The sequence below is a fragment of the Python bivittatus genome, unplaced genomic scaffold (genome assembly GCF_059951505.1).
Source record: "Python bivittatus isolate LINGU-HERP-01145 unplaced genomic scaffold, Pbiv_v1 ctg000840_np1212, whole genome shotgun sequence".
Lineage (NCBI taxonomy): Eukaryota > Metazoa > Chordata > Lepidosauria > Squamata > Pythonidae > Python > Python bivittatus.
In genome coordinates this window covers 8,729,927-8,745,099 of record NW_028277113.1, presented here as the reverse complement: position 1 = coordinate 8,745,099, position 15,173 = coordinate 8,729,927, and the positions used below count along the sequence as shown (strand labels likewise).

General features: G+C 38.5%; 1 protein-coding gene across 1 annotated transcript in view; it reads right to left on the bottom strand.

Moving 5' to 3' along the window:
• CDH6 (cadherin 6) overlaps positions 1 to 15,173 on the bottom strand; it is a 159,354-nt gene that overhangs the window by 62,616 nt on the left and 81,565 nt on the right. Inside the window, exon 2 of the mRNA XM_088130687.1 lies at positions 9,584 to 9,943. Within this exon, the coding sequence (XP_087986813.1) occupies positions 9,584 to 9,811 (228 nt within the window). The 5' untranslated portion in view covers positions 9,812 to 9,943. The remainder of the gene's footprint in view (positions 1 to 9,583; positions 9,944 to 15,173) is intronic.

Below are 15,173 nucleotides of genomic sequence, written 5' to 3'. Positions count from 1 at the left end.
AGCAGCCTGCATTCAGCTAGAATGGGCTGGCGCAGCTGACCAGGTCACATGAAGAGCTGGCAATGGAAACTTGCAGCTTGTGATGCTGGGCTGGAGGCACTGCCATTCAACTGTGGAAGATGAGGTGGTGCAGCAGAGGCAAAGGAGCTAGTAGTGATCCTTGACCAGGTGGTAGTGGTGGCAGTATGTTCAGCAATGGCCAATCTCCTAGCAAAGTGGTGGCAGTGATGGCAACCCAAGGATGCCCAAGCCTGGTGTTTTGTTTGTTTAATAATAATATTTTTATTAGAGCGTTACGTAGTTAAAAGCTAACACAGAGTTAGAAAAGTTATACAGGTTATCCGAGGGACCGTCTCATCCCCATTAATCAACCCATCCCACCTGGTCAGGCAGAGAGAGCACACTGCAGATCCCATCAGTGAGGGAATGTTGGCTGACAGGGCCCAGGAGGACAGCCTTCTCTGCTCTGCTCTGAATTTGGAATATTCTCCCCCCAGAGGTGAGGTGGGCCCCTACCCTCCCAGCTTTCCGAAAAGCACCTGGCTCAATCAGTGTGCATGGGGTGATATGGGCTCTACCCATACTTGGGGGTGGTTAGCCCCCTGATAATGCTCCCTGGAATTACTTGCCAATTTTCCATCTTCTTGGAACCTACTTATTTTTAGGATTATTTTTATGTTGTATTTTAATGAATTTTTATCTTGTTGTAAACTCCCCAGAGTCGTTTCACAAGATGGGCGGTGACAAATTTGATAAATAAATAAATAAATAAATAATAAATAAATAAATAAATAAATAAATAAATTACAAACAAAAAAGAATAAGAAAGAGAACAAGAGAAAGAAAAAGAAAGACATATAAAAGGTGACTCCCCCCTCTAAACAAGTATAAGCATTTACAGTAACTTAACGCCTTCTCTAATATTACAGGAAAAAAAAACCTCTTCCCATTTCTCATCACTAAACAGTAACCAAATTATAGAAAGATTCATTGATCAGTCTTACTCAGCAAAAGCCTTAAGAGTACCAGTAGTAATAACCTATATATTTTAAACTTAGACAAATAAATCTATTTTGCATTTTGACTTACAACTTTCTCTAATAAGTAAGACATAAAAGGTTTATCCCCATAGGTATAAAGAATATTAACAATAGTAACAGATATATTTTAAACTAGATCCAACATGTCCCCTTTACATTCTAACCCATAACTTTTTCTAACAAGTAGAAGGTAAAAGATTTATCCCCATATGAAAAAATCTTTACATCGTCTTGCAATCTGGGTCAAAAAAAAAAAAAAAAGATTCCAATAACAACAACCCAGAATCAAAATTTATACAATTTGATCCTGGTCAAATAAGTCTACTTTGAATTCCTTTTTCTTCTTTTTAAGAGGCTTAATTTTCAGTCTTCTTCAAATAAAATTCCACATAGTGATTTCTTATCCTTTTCTCCTTGTCTGTTTTCAGTAGCAACTTCAGAGATTTAGTGTTTCCCTTCTGTGGATCCAAATAAGACAACTCTCCAAGTCACTCTTCTGATTTATAATCAGGATACCCCCTTTAGTTGTTAAAACATCAGCCAGAATATTTTGTATATCCATTACAACTTTTTCTCCATGTCACTCTTGTAGTCAAATATTTTAAAGTCCATTTTGAAATCCACAACATCTTTTTCCATATCTTCCATATCTCTTTTATAGTCTGGCAATTCTTTACAGTCCATTTTAAAATCCCTATTCAAATCATCCTCAGCTTCTGTTTTATCCAGTAGAATCTTTTCTTTTTCTATAACCTCTGTTAGATCCAATTTTAAAAATAAGTCCTGAATACAGTGTGCCCAAACAGATTTAAATTCTTCTATAGTAAAACAATGTTCCTCCATTATGTTAGGAAGTATCTTTTCCTTTAATTGCTCTCTGGTTCCCTCTAGTTAACCTTCAAAGCCCAGTCTGTTGTTTATTTTCAGAGCCAAAACTTTCCTACAATAAGTTTTCTTACAGTTAATTCCAAAATCAACTGCTGTATTTTTATAAAATTTAAAACTGTCCACAAAAAAACTATTCTTTCAAATACATCTGGCCCCTTAACTGTCCATAGCCAATATTATTAATTCCCTTCCAAAAGTTAATTTTTTTCTTTTTAATCTTTAAACTTAGATCTTCTTTCTCAGGATTGAAGGAAATTCTCCCGGTGTACAGCAACTTGTCTTTTAGAAAGTTTTTCATTTCCAAGTAATCACTAATAAGTAATTTCTGATGTTAATTAAAAGAGGAAGTGAAAGCAAATCTACAGCAACTTGTCTTTTAGAAAGTTTTTCATTTCCAAGTAATTACTAACAAGTAATTTCTGATGTTAATTAAAAGAGGAAGTAAAAGCAAATCTAGTGACTCTTTGGAGGCTCTGAACTGTGGCTTGAGCTCAATGTTTCCTGCAATTCCCAGAGCACTCAACCCACTGGAGACTGCTAAATTGTGATCTCTTCACAGGGAGCCTCCGTAAGGAGTACTTGTGATCCAGTCATCTCCTTTGTCTAGAGTTCCAAAGAGTTGTACTTTTTGCTGGTTCCTCTTAACTGCCACAGTCCTCAGCTCCACAAAAATGGAGCCATCTTCAATCTGCCATTACTGCCTGGAAGTGAACCCCCAACCTCAGTGTTTTGGAGGGTCCAGGTACTTAGGTGACAGCACTCACTGATAGTAGGCTAATGATTTGCTGGAGGGCCAACCTGCATCCTATGGCTGTTGCAAGGCTTGTCACTCTGGGTAGCAGTCAACTTGTCCCTTCTATGTGGTTGTGGGACTAGAAGATTGTTTTGTGTGTTTCATCTTTTGGCAGTATGCCTCTGGAGCTTTCCATCTCTGCTATCTGAAGAACTGGTTTGTGGAACAGAACAGACTTACAAACAGTGGAGAGAGCAGAGTTTGGTGGATATTGTGGCGAGATGGATAGCAACTAAAGTGGAGCAGTTGGCAGTGGTGACTCAGTTTTAGAAAGAGTTGAAAGTGCTGGTTTTATTTCTGGCTGCCCTGGTGAAAGCAGGTGTGAGCTGGAGTGTGATGTAGCATATGTATGGATGGTGGTGCCAGGAAGCTGGTTGTCTGGGAGTATGGACACTGAGTAGTGGGGAGAAGTGATCCAGAGAACCAGTCTAGTCAGGTGGTGGGGGAGCTGTCTTATCAAAGTATGAGCCTTTGATCTGAAGAAGGGATTACAGGGGTAGGCAGGTTGATGCATTGCGGGGGAAGAGGTAGGCAATAACATCATGGTGTTGATGGGTAAAGGAAGACATAGTGGGAGACAGTGGGTGGGGTCACTGTCAACGACATGTGGTCTTGGTGTCTTATACTCATTCCACATTCCAGCCTCTTGATCTCTATGCCCTTGCCCAGTCATTGGACCCTCACACAGGACTTTATAATGGAGAAGTGGGCCAACCTGATGCGTATCGCCAAGGCCTTAATGGGTGTGTGTGTGTGGGGGGGGGAGTCCCCTCTCAGAAATGTACCAGCTGGGTTTTGAGGGTAACACCAGCTGTGACTCCAGAATGAGCCAGTAGAATAGCTATGGTTATTTGAGACACTCTATGACTTTCAGGCATGCTGCTCTGCAGATAACTAGATGTGAAGTTGGGTTCCAGGGATCAGACGGAATTGTTTGTATTGTACCAGCCTCCCTTCTGCATAGTGGCTTCCCAATCTGAGCTGCTCAATGTTGCAGCTAGTTTGGCAGTGATGTTCCTCAGACTTATGGTATTGGGGGGTTTCAATCTACCTTCCCTGGGTGTAAGTCAGAGGCAGCTTGGGAATTAATGGTTACCATGGACCTGACTCAATTATTGGAAAGAAGAAGAGATGCCTTGAGTGCTGCTGGAGGAAAATGAAAAGTAAACTCAACCGAGTATGGATAAGAACCTTTATTAAGAATTACCTAGACTAACTTAACTATTTTCTGCTCTTATCATACTTGCAGATATTTGGTGGCCTTGTTCAAGGTGACTGGTCCTTTCACAGTAAAGAGGGGCCAGAAGAACATTTAAGGGGCCACTGTAAGGACCTATTCAAAGCATGTGAATAAGTCAGATAAAACTGTTTGGATCTGCTCTGAGCTGGACTCAAGCCGGTAAGATCCTATGGAGTTGACAAAGGCACAATCTTGGATATCTGGGAAGATTTTTATCTTGTTGATCCTGAGGAAAGGGACACAGTCCTTGGGGCTGTAAGTGTGGCCATCTGTGTATTATTCCCACATGCCTGGATGGTCAAGGATTCCTGGGCAACTACAAAGCAGTGGTAAATTCATCCTTGAGAGAAGCTGTGGTTCTGCCAGCTCTTAAAAAGGAAGTGGTCCATCCCCTCCTCAAGAAACTGTTGCTGGATCCAATGGTGCTGGAAATCTTTTGTCCTGTTTCAAACCTTCTCTTTTTAGGGAAGATTGTTGAGAAGTCGGTCAGGCTGCAGCTTCAGAGGGCCTTGGAAGAAGCAGATTATCTGGATTCTTTTCAGTTTGGTTTCCTATATGGATATAGTATGGCATTGATCACACTTGTTGATGATCTTTAGTAGGCCTAGGATGGGCATGGTGCATCCAACTTGGCCCTCAGAAACCTTCAATACCATCACTCATGGTATCCTTCTGACCCAACTTAAAGGGTTGGGAGTAGGGAGGCATGGTATTGTTGTGATTTTCCTCCTTCCTCCAATGCAGAGGGAGGGAAAGGGGGCAGCATGTATGACCCATTTTTTATTCAGCATGAACCTTCTATGCTTTCAGCTGAATGGCTGGAACAAGTTTAATATGTGTGCATGTACAGAAGATGAGCAGACTGGTTCTGTCATCTGAGAACAAGGATGTTGCAAGAATGCAGCCTATGAGATGTTGGGGGGTTGAGCCCATGGATTTGTCTGCAGTTAGAATTATAGGTATGCTTATTGCCAACTTCACTGTTTTTTTCTGATTATCGAGGGACAACCTCTTGCGCTGATTTGTTTCTGGAGTGGTTTATTAACTTAATATGGATCAATAGTAAATATATGGCTTCTATGCTTTTCTTCACTACTTCAAAAGAGCTTACCAAGGCTCAAAATGTGAACAAAGAATAAGTAGCAGCTAATGTGGATCTGATTTTGATAAATGTGATTTATTAGAAAATTGAATCCGGCCCTTTTTAGAATCACTATGTATTATATTTCACACATTTCATTACCTCTACCAAATGTGAAGTTTCCTGGCATAGCATTTTATATTTTTGTTGTTGTTTTAATTTAAAACTTGGAATACAACCAGGCTTGTCTATGTTGGCAGGAGGCTTTAGATGAATACTTGACAGAAGAAAATGAAGAGAGATGGTGTAATGAGATGCCTGTTACTGAATGATGGTTGGTTTAATGAACTCTCCTAGGTTGCCTAGGGGGCCCCAAAGAAACAGATCAATATTAAGGAGCTATGTACCTAATTTGAAGAGATGAGGTTTGATCCATTTTCCAACTTCGGTTTTTATGTCCCTCGTCTCTTTCTGAGGCTCCATGTTTGATTTTGTGAATACACTGGGCCCACACAGAATGCTCTGGTTCTTTATGAAGCTTTCCCCCTTTCTATCCTCCTCAGAGCCACAAATGTTTTAGCTGCCTATCATTTCAGAAGTTACCACCACATTGTTATGATGGATTGACAGTACAGTGAATTTTTATCAATGTCAGTAATCTGAGGATGGGAAAAAGGCTGTAAGAAGTTAAGCGAGTGTATCTACAGGAAGAAAAAGAAGGTTAGGAAAAACAAAAGATGTTGCACAGAATATAGGAATTAAAAAATAGAGTTCAATTACTTTTCCTTTTGCTAAGCATGAATGAAAAAAAAGCTAGCCACCCAGCCTGACAAAGGAAAAATGATGGCTGGCTATGAATTGGAAAGCAGGTGAATGTGTTTGTGGGTGGGGAAGAGATATGGATATCTTCACCAGGGGAAGAGTCAGAAAGCACTAAGCTTAATGAGTCCAAAGAATCTGTATAGAAAGATATGCCTGAGTGCTGAAGATTCCAGGGACAAGACCCCTTCCAGTGTACATCATTCTGTCGTTTTGAATGATGGACTTGATAGAACAGCAGGGAGACCCAGGGTCCATAGAATTGAGAAGAACTTTGTGCAAGTCAGCGCCCCTGTCTTTATGCTTATGACTCCAACACAGCTGGCCAGTATTTCCTTCTTTTGGAAAGATTCTTTCTGAACAAAGAGTTGGCTCCAAGATGGCTATGCACAACAAGCGCTAATAAGATCCACTGATATTTTCCATTCTGACAGGCTTTCAAGATTCTGTTATGATACTTATAAGAGTGAAGTAGCATTCCTGGAATCCTTGTGGCATGTTTCCTGACCTGGCCTTCTTCAAAGGGCTATCACCATGTGACTGACTGAACAAGTCTGAGTCCCCAGCTCCAGGAGGGTTGTAGGTTCAGGAATCCAAAGAGCATGCTGAGCTGATCCACACAACAGCAGTGGCAAGCAGTCATTTGTAGGGACTCCTACTTCCTTTCCTTCTGCAAACTTCCGGAAGGTCTGCCTGCCACCAAGCTACCCACCATCTCCTCCTGATCTACAATTTGCCTCTACTTATAGAAAAGTTTCTCATTTCCTCTTTTCCTTTTTCCTCAGAATTCCTGCCACTAAAGACTAAGGAGGGTATACCTCTCCTCCTTCTGCTTCTCTAAAATGTTCTCTCTCACTCTTTCTCTCTCCCCTCTCCCTCCTCTCTTCCACAGAGCATGTACTGGACCTGCTTTATCCCTTTAAAACTGTACTATGCATGCTCTTCTATTGCTAGTCCACAAGGATTGTGCATGCGATTCCCTCAGTAGTGCTTAAATGCTATTATCCTATTGAATGCTACCTTCCTAATTATTGCTAACTTCCTCTTTGTTGCCACTTTCCCATTGACTATTACTTCTCCCAATGAGTGCTTTGTGAACCTTTTTCACATTTTCATTGATTTTCCCACAACTCTGTTGACTGTTTTAAAATCTGTTTCCCCAATGATTGCTCCTAGCTCCTTCATTGCCATTTCCCACTATATTTTCCATACATTGTCTGTCCGTGAAATCCAACCCCTTTCCCTGAGGCATGAGTGGCTGCCATTTTGGAGGTCTGCATGCACTTTGGAATTTATTCTTTTTAAACATTCTTTAGTTAAAAGATCTCACCTGCATACTGGTTCCAACAAAACACATCAGTCCAGCACAAACCACCATTCTTAAGCAATCTCATCTGGACATTAACTGAAAGATGTTCCAAAGGCTGAGAACTCCCTCCACCCTAAAGGAAACTCTTCAGATAGCCTCTTAGATTAAGAGTAGCTGTAGACATAAACTATATAAGCCCTCTGCATCATTTAGTTATTCACTAAAATATGTACTTATATGGACTTTGCTCTAAATCATGGAACACTTGCATTTAGCCCTCATCTTCCATGTATTTCTCCTTCATGCCTCATGACTAACTGCTCAATTACAAAGACATGAATTGCTCAGGCACCCAAAAACACATAAAAGGCCAACTGTGAAGTGCTGATGGCCATGGCATTAATACTTACATAACTTGTATCTGTTTCTAACTTTACACTTATAGCATTTCCTTGCTTTGCTTCCCAACTCAGTCTTGGATTTTATTATCCATATTTTAATTAACAAGCTTTCCTTGTAGTTTTATGGGCATAATTAAGCCGTTTGAATTGCAATCATTTTGGAAAGAATTATGAAGTATTTAAGATCTTTGTTCCAAAGAGACACATTAGACAAAAACGATCATTTTTTTTTTATTAATAAGCTTCTGATTGACATGTTAGTGTTGCTGGAGCACCTTCCAATTCTCTTTGGGAAACAAAGGAGGGCCTAGTTATTAAGACATCTCTAGACCACATTGCCCAAATCCATTAAAAAAAATCTGTACATTTTGGTGAACGAATAAATGCTTCCCTTGAGGTTCTGTCACAAACATGCTGAAGGAATTAGCTCTTATTATATAATGAACTCTCAAACAAGCAAGTAAACTATGATTTATCAAATTAACTTGCCCCAAATTGGAGAACTCATGTGATGTGGGATTTTTTTCTTGCTCTCTGTATTTTGCAATATTCTGATGCAAAGCATGATCCCAGCAATACAAAGCTCTCTAACAATGTCACAGGGAACACACTGAATTTTGCCTCCATGGGCATTTCTATTCATTCTAGCTGAAGGAACACATAAACCCAGAAATCCATGCTTGAGTTCTTTTGTTCTTTTTCACTTAATAGATAAAAAATACAGAGACTATAGGCTAACACACTTGTCTTTCCACAGAAACATTTCTGATGATTCCCCACCAAAAAAAAAAAAAAATCATAAGCCCAGTTAAACCAGAGTAATAACAAATAGACAGTGCCTGTGTTAATTATTTCAGAACAAAATAATTAATAAAACCCAATAAAAGAAAATACAACTAATACTTCCTACAGATGGCTTGCTTGGAGGTAATACCTGTTCATGTAAAGTACCAGGCAGAAGAAGCTGGAAAGATGCCAGTTTTGGACTAGGAAAATGTAGTAAGTTAAAACCACAGCATCCTAAGTCCCTCAAGATTTCAGCAGAATTTTAAGATTTACAAACCGGGGGGGGGGGGGAGCACCTCTTAGATGAGAAAGTTCAACCAAAAATTACTGTTAGAGGATGTGATGACCAAATCATGTCACTATATACAAATATCATGTAATCTAGGGCTGTTTCTTTACCAATGGCTTTTATAGCATCACCCAGCCATCACTGAAGTGATATGAAGCCATAGGTCTCTAGGATAAACTATAATAACACAAAAATGAAAAAGCAAGCATCACAAGATCACAAGGCAAACCCTCTCTTTTTGTATTTGCATGCTGATATCAGATACAAGCACGTAACTCATGTGGTTTGCATTGTGACATTGTGACATATTTTGTCACTTGTCCCCCCTTACCTCTCTTGCATGAATGAGGCCCGTTCTTTTTACTGTTATTTTAGCCCAACGATGTTTGGATGACTCTAGAAGACACTATAAGTCACTAATGGAAAGATAACCTAAGCTTCCATCGACATTTTCCAGATTTACAAGCAACTAATTTAACAATCAGTGGTGACAACCTTACATACATTTCTGATTCACTTGTGTGTAAAACCAAGAATATTTCCATGAATCTTCATGAAAGAAGAGGTTCTACTAAAATCCATTTTTAACAGGTCCTTAAATAGTATTAAATTAATGTCCCTCTGCTGAAATTAAAGGACAAGTATTAATCTCCCTTGCTGGAGCACAGCAGTCTATAATTTCTGAAACCTTTTTGTTACAAGGCCAAGAAAAAGAAATGAAATTACAGATTTTATTCTAAACATATATGGTTGTTTATGTAAATCATATCACAGTTTCTTTCATCTTTTTCAAGTGTTAGTTAAGCTGTTAAATACTCCCTGTAGTCCTCTCACAACAACTATCTATCAAGAGACATTGATAAAGACACTTGATGCAGTAGATTAGTATCCCATGCTATTTTGTTTTAACTGTTAGAAAAAAATTAAAGTATCCTACCTTGCCAACATACTGATAATCTGAGCCTGTGTATTCTTCTAGAAGGAAAAACTGATTCCACATCCAGCTTCTTTTGGAACGATTAAGTTCTTTTCTGCTGTTTCTAGATAGATCCAAAACCTTTGGGTTTTCTGGAAAACTGGAAGTTTTTTTGGATAATGGTGTAGAATAACTTTGGTGAGGATGACCAAACCAGAAGAGGAGCCAGAAGCAATGATAAGTTCTCATGATGACAGTACAAAATGATGCTGAAGTGATGATTTTTTTCCCCACCTCAAATGCAAGTTAGTTCTCTATGCTGAGGACAGTCACATTCCTTCTTTGTTCCTTAATTTTTTTTCTTTAGGTCTCGGAGGAGCTCTGAAATGAAAAAGAAATGACAATTTATCAAGCATTTAGAGAAGGCTGTTTAGCGCTCAGTGCAACAGCAAATATGACAAAAAGGTAGATGTAATTGCTACAAAAAGAATCTTATATGGCTCTTAGTTGCATATTGCCATTTACATAAAGTGAATGCAATATCTCTGTTGAGTAGGAGGAATAATAGTGTAATTTATTTTGTTTGTTATTCTACTTACTTGAAAGATATTATTTTTGGCAATTTGATTATTTCTTTGACATGGTTCATGATAATCCTATTTATTCTATCAAAGAAAAAAAGTTGGTTTTCAATTGGTGCATTTCAAACTGTGCTAATTTAGGAGCATATGGCACAAGTGAAGACTTCCTCCAAGTATGTAAACGATGCACTGTATCATTTTGTACATTTCTTGATTAACTGTAGATAACGAGGTGGAGCATGGCCTAATCAGTGCACCCTAGGGATCTATGTGCCTGTTTGTATTAATGGATAGCACTGAGGAATAATTTAGAAACCTGGGTATTTTGGTGATTCATCCCAATTCCAGTAATTGTCCTGAATGTTTTGTTTTAAATATTGATTCACCCATACCCACCCACACTTTGAATGATTGATCAGCCTATTTCTAGGACAGGAATGCTTCATTTTTGCTTTCATATATTTGAAAAATCCCATTTTTCTCCTGTCTTGGTAAATCATCTCTTTTTTTCTCAGCCACATTCAATTCATGCTAAACAGAAACCAATAGAAGGACATAGAATGTGAGGATCAAACTATCTCTTATCTTGAAGGATACTGAATAAATGTACTCTATAATAAGGGTGTATAATAATACTTTCATTTAGAAAAGCCCTACATACACAATATTGTTATGATTGGGGAGGAAATGGCAGGGAGCAATGCCAGGATAATTAATCCAAACCCCTCATATGACTTGCTGGAACAACTGAAACTGGTAAACACAAGCACCTGAAAATTGAAGAGGTTAATAAATGGTACTAGACAGAAGAAGACTGGGACAACAGCACTCTCTAGCAACCTCCCTCAGACAGTTTCATACCAAGATACCACAATAAATCTTAGCTTTCCAGACATCCAAAACTTTATTCAGCAATTACTCTCAGACATGATTCAACTAGATTAAAATTGTCATTGACTGAATACAAAAAAAACAACACCACCACCACCAAAGTGAGAGATAGAACAGTGTATGAAATTATAAAGAAGAAAGAAAAGAAAACTAAAAAAGAACAAAAACATACAGGGCATATATTCATGGATACATATAATGCACATATATAAATGTTCTACGTAAGCATTTCAATGAATGGCAGCCATATTTCATTGCTGCAGAGAAGAAGGAAGCCTTATATACAACGGATGGTTTGCCCTCTGCAAAGCAAAGAAGGCAAGCCCTTATATAAGTCTGTGCTTCAGAATTTAAGACTAAGCGTTTTCCTTCTGCCTTTCCAAGTTAACAGATACTTGGCCTTTTTTCTTCATGGTTGTGAGTAGCAGTTGAACTTTGTTGACATAATGCATCTCTGGCCTCTCAATTGTTGCCTTGCCAGATTCAGCTCTAACTCTATTTTCTCCTTCTCCTTCTCTGCGTTTGGTGTTATTAAGTGTTTCTCCCTCTCCCTGCTTCAGGACATAAGTGGCTGGAAGACACTGTGCCTCTCCTTCTAGTTCCATTTCTTCTTTGAGTGAAGCTGGTGACATCTTCCTCCTTTCATGGCTGTCCACCTGACTGAGGATAGCAAGGAGGGATTTCCATTTCTTCTTTGGCTAAAACTGGTAAGATCTCCCCAGTTTCAGCCCTCCTCTTTTATGACAACAGACAGCAGAAAGGGAACTATTTTCAATTCTTCTACTTTGTCAGGAACACCCCCCCCCCCCAATTTCAGAACTCCTCCTTTCATAATCTTTGGGTGGGGTAATATCCGCCTCTCATTAGTCATATCACTGTCTTCCTCTTCAAACAAGTTCCACTGCCCCCCAGTGTCAGAATTGCTATCACATGTAGATGTCTGATTGCACAGTTAGTGGCAGCTTGGGCTTGTGAGGGCATTGCAAATTGAACTGCCAAAGAGATTTGGTGTGTAAATGTAATCTTTCACCTCCCAAAATGTTCAGTGACTCAGAAGTCCTTCCAATGAATCATATATTTCAGCCTGCCCCTCCTGTGCCAAGACCTCAAAACATGTCCCACTTCAGATTCTTTCTTTTCTTTCCACCAATGGGAATGGTGGTGGGACAGAAATGTGGGAAGCAAAAATGGGGAGGGGCATTCCAGGATGGTGGAAAACTGAGGGTATTTTCAGTGCAGAAGTTGCAGGCAAAAGGCCACAATATTGAACTGTGCTATTTCAGGGAATGGTCCAAGAAACGTGGCATCCAATGTCTTACAAGGGAGTTCACAAGCCAGAAGTTATCTCCGACAATGATTGAAAGTCATCTTGATGATCATCAGAGGAGCATTTGTAGGAGGAAGTGGCACTATCCAGTTGATCCTTAAGCAGGCACTGAGAAGCTTGAACACTGGAAGCTTCTGCAAAGGACAAGTTCAAGAAGCATTTGGCAGCTGGTGCAGGTGGTAGTCTGAAATGATAATGTATGAGTGGAGGCACTGAGTTGTTATCAGCTACCCAGCAATAGGTAAAAGGTTAAGCCAGCTGTCTTACTGATAGTTTTACGAAGTATTGCTCAAAGGTTGCATTTGTTCTCTCCGTTTCTCCATCCAACAGTGGAGAGAGATAGAGCTTTACATCCAAAAATTGAAACAGAGCTTTCCAAAGTGTGCCATGAATTATGGGTCTCTGTCAGAGATCAAGTGATTGGGCAAAGAGAAAATGAAATTCCTGAGGTCAATTGGACATCCACAGTTGGATGGAGAAATGGAAAGAACAAATGCAAAAGAGAGAAAGTAAGTTTATTGTTGTAACCACGGGTCATAATAAGATAGCATAGCATAGAATACAATAACATAACAATAAAATAAGGTTCTATTTTCTAACATGAGGTTGCTATTTACAAACAATTGCTACCAGGGGCATCTGAGGGCAAGTTAAAATCTGCAATGTGTGGCATTGTGGCTGAAACCCCACCCCGCGATGCTGTGCTTGCCATCCTGCAGATTTTGACGCCTCCATAGACATTCCTGGCTGTTGCTTGAGGTAACTGCCCCAGTCTAGCTAACAATAAGGCTAGCCCTGGGTGTACCATCTAAGATTATTTCCTAAAGTGCTACTGAATTTCAAATTCTCTAGACTTTAGGGAGTTGGTCATTTTGGCCCAGTTTCATTTATATCTTTTGTCAGTTTAGAAATTGCCCTTTGATACAGTAACAGGACAATGTGGTTTTTTTTCTTTCCCATTTTATTGTCTTTTATAGCAAGAATACAGAAAATAGGGTACAAAAATAAAAAAGACAAACAATAAAAGGAACAATTCTAAAGACAATTAATAAACAACAATAAAAAATCTAAATGGAAACAAGAAATAGAAGAGAAGAAACCAAAAAACAAAACAAAACAAAAAACAAAACCTAAACAAACAGAAAAAATGGAAAGATATCAATATTAAATCTTTCAAATATGAATATTAGACATGCAGCAATCACTGGCTTACAAAAAATAGCTTAGAATGCTGTATTATTGACAAATAGAAAAGAGTTTAAAAAAATTACCTAAAAATGCTACTCTATAGTTGCACAATATCACGAAATCTATACCAAAGAAGAACATGTTGCTTCATTTTCTGATCAGCTGAAAATATTGCCTTTTCCAAAACGGATAAATTACACATTTTCAAAAGCCAATACTTAATGTCTGGAATAATATCACTTTTCCAATTTCTCATAATAATTCTTCTGGCAACCACCCACGCCTCTCATACAAGCATAATTCCTCAAAGACAGTCAGATTTCAAAGTTTTGAGAGATAATTCAGCATCACATTAACATCTTCAACATTTAGGGATTTCACCCTGAATCTACTTATGCATATTGAAATGCTATTCCAAAAAGATATTAATAGTTCACAAAGTCAGTGAACTCTCACATTTTTTACAAAGAAAACCTGATGTCCATCCTTTCAAATACATTACTGGGGGAGAAGAATTCTATTTTCCAGGAGCAATATGATAGACAGCAACCAGCAAAAATATGAACCTGAAGCAGAGGGAGATAAATGCTACCTATTTCTCTCCTGCAGTTTCTGAGGTCCATCAGATAACATTATAGCTGATGCCACTGAGGAATTCTGGAAGTTTTATTATCTGAAATCTCAATTTTTTATCAGTACACAATAAAGGACTGGCAATAGTGTCCCCCCCCCCCGCCCACTAATATTAAAAAGTTACTGGGCATGTCATTCTACTGAATCCATTTCAAATCTCATTTGGATATCTATGGATATATGTGTCACAGAAAACTGGTTGGAAACATATTGCTTATTTCTAGAGTCTTACTGGAAAAATAATTCACTTCCAAATATAGATGAATGGTTGAGGAAAGTTTGACAGATAATGAAGATGAAAGCAAATTCCCTTATATTTTAGACATTTATAGGCATATCCATTCTATGGATTTTTTTCTTTGAAACAGATGCAACTTGTGTGTGTGTGTGTATGTACACACACACACACACACACAAATAGAAATATACAATATTTTTTTGAAATGTATACAACAAAATAAATGTTTTATTGGTTTTATTATAATATCTTTGCTTGTTGTGAGCCACCCAGAGTCGTTAAGAGTCAGGTGGCATACAAGTTTAATAAATTATTATTAACTCGTATTAGTGGATAGGAATAAACCAGAGGTGAAATTGAGACAAAAACTGCTAATCACTGAACCACTTAATGGAATGACTGAATACTAAAAACAACTAGGCTACATGACCCTCCCTCCCTCACTCCCTCCCTCCCTCCCTAGTTAACTTCTGAACAAATGGATGAACAATTTTTAAATGAATGTATATATGTGTGTGTGTTGTGGTTGTGTGTACATTTAAAGGAAAGAAATATGTATGGGTTATTTTTCAGAATGTCAAACAAATAAGACCCCAAATTTATCAAATATTTTTTGAAGAACTCACTATATACCAGGAAAATGCTATTTATCAACCGGCCAACAGCAGTCAGTGAGATATGTACACTGTGAAAATAAGTAGGTACTATTAAATAGGTAGAATTAAATGGCATAAGTGCCACAGTACTGGAGGA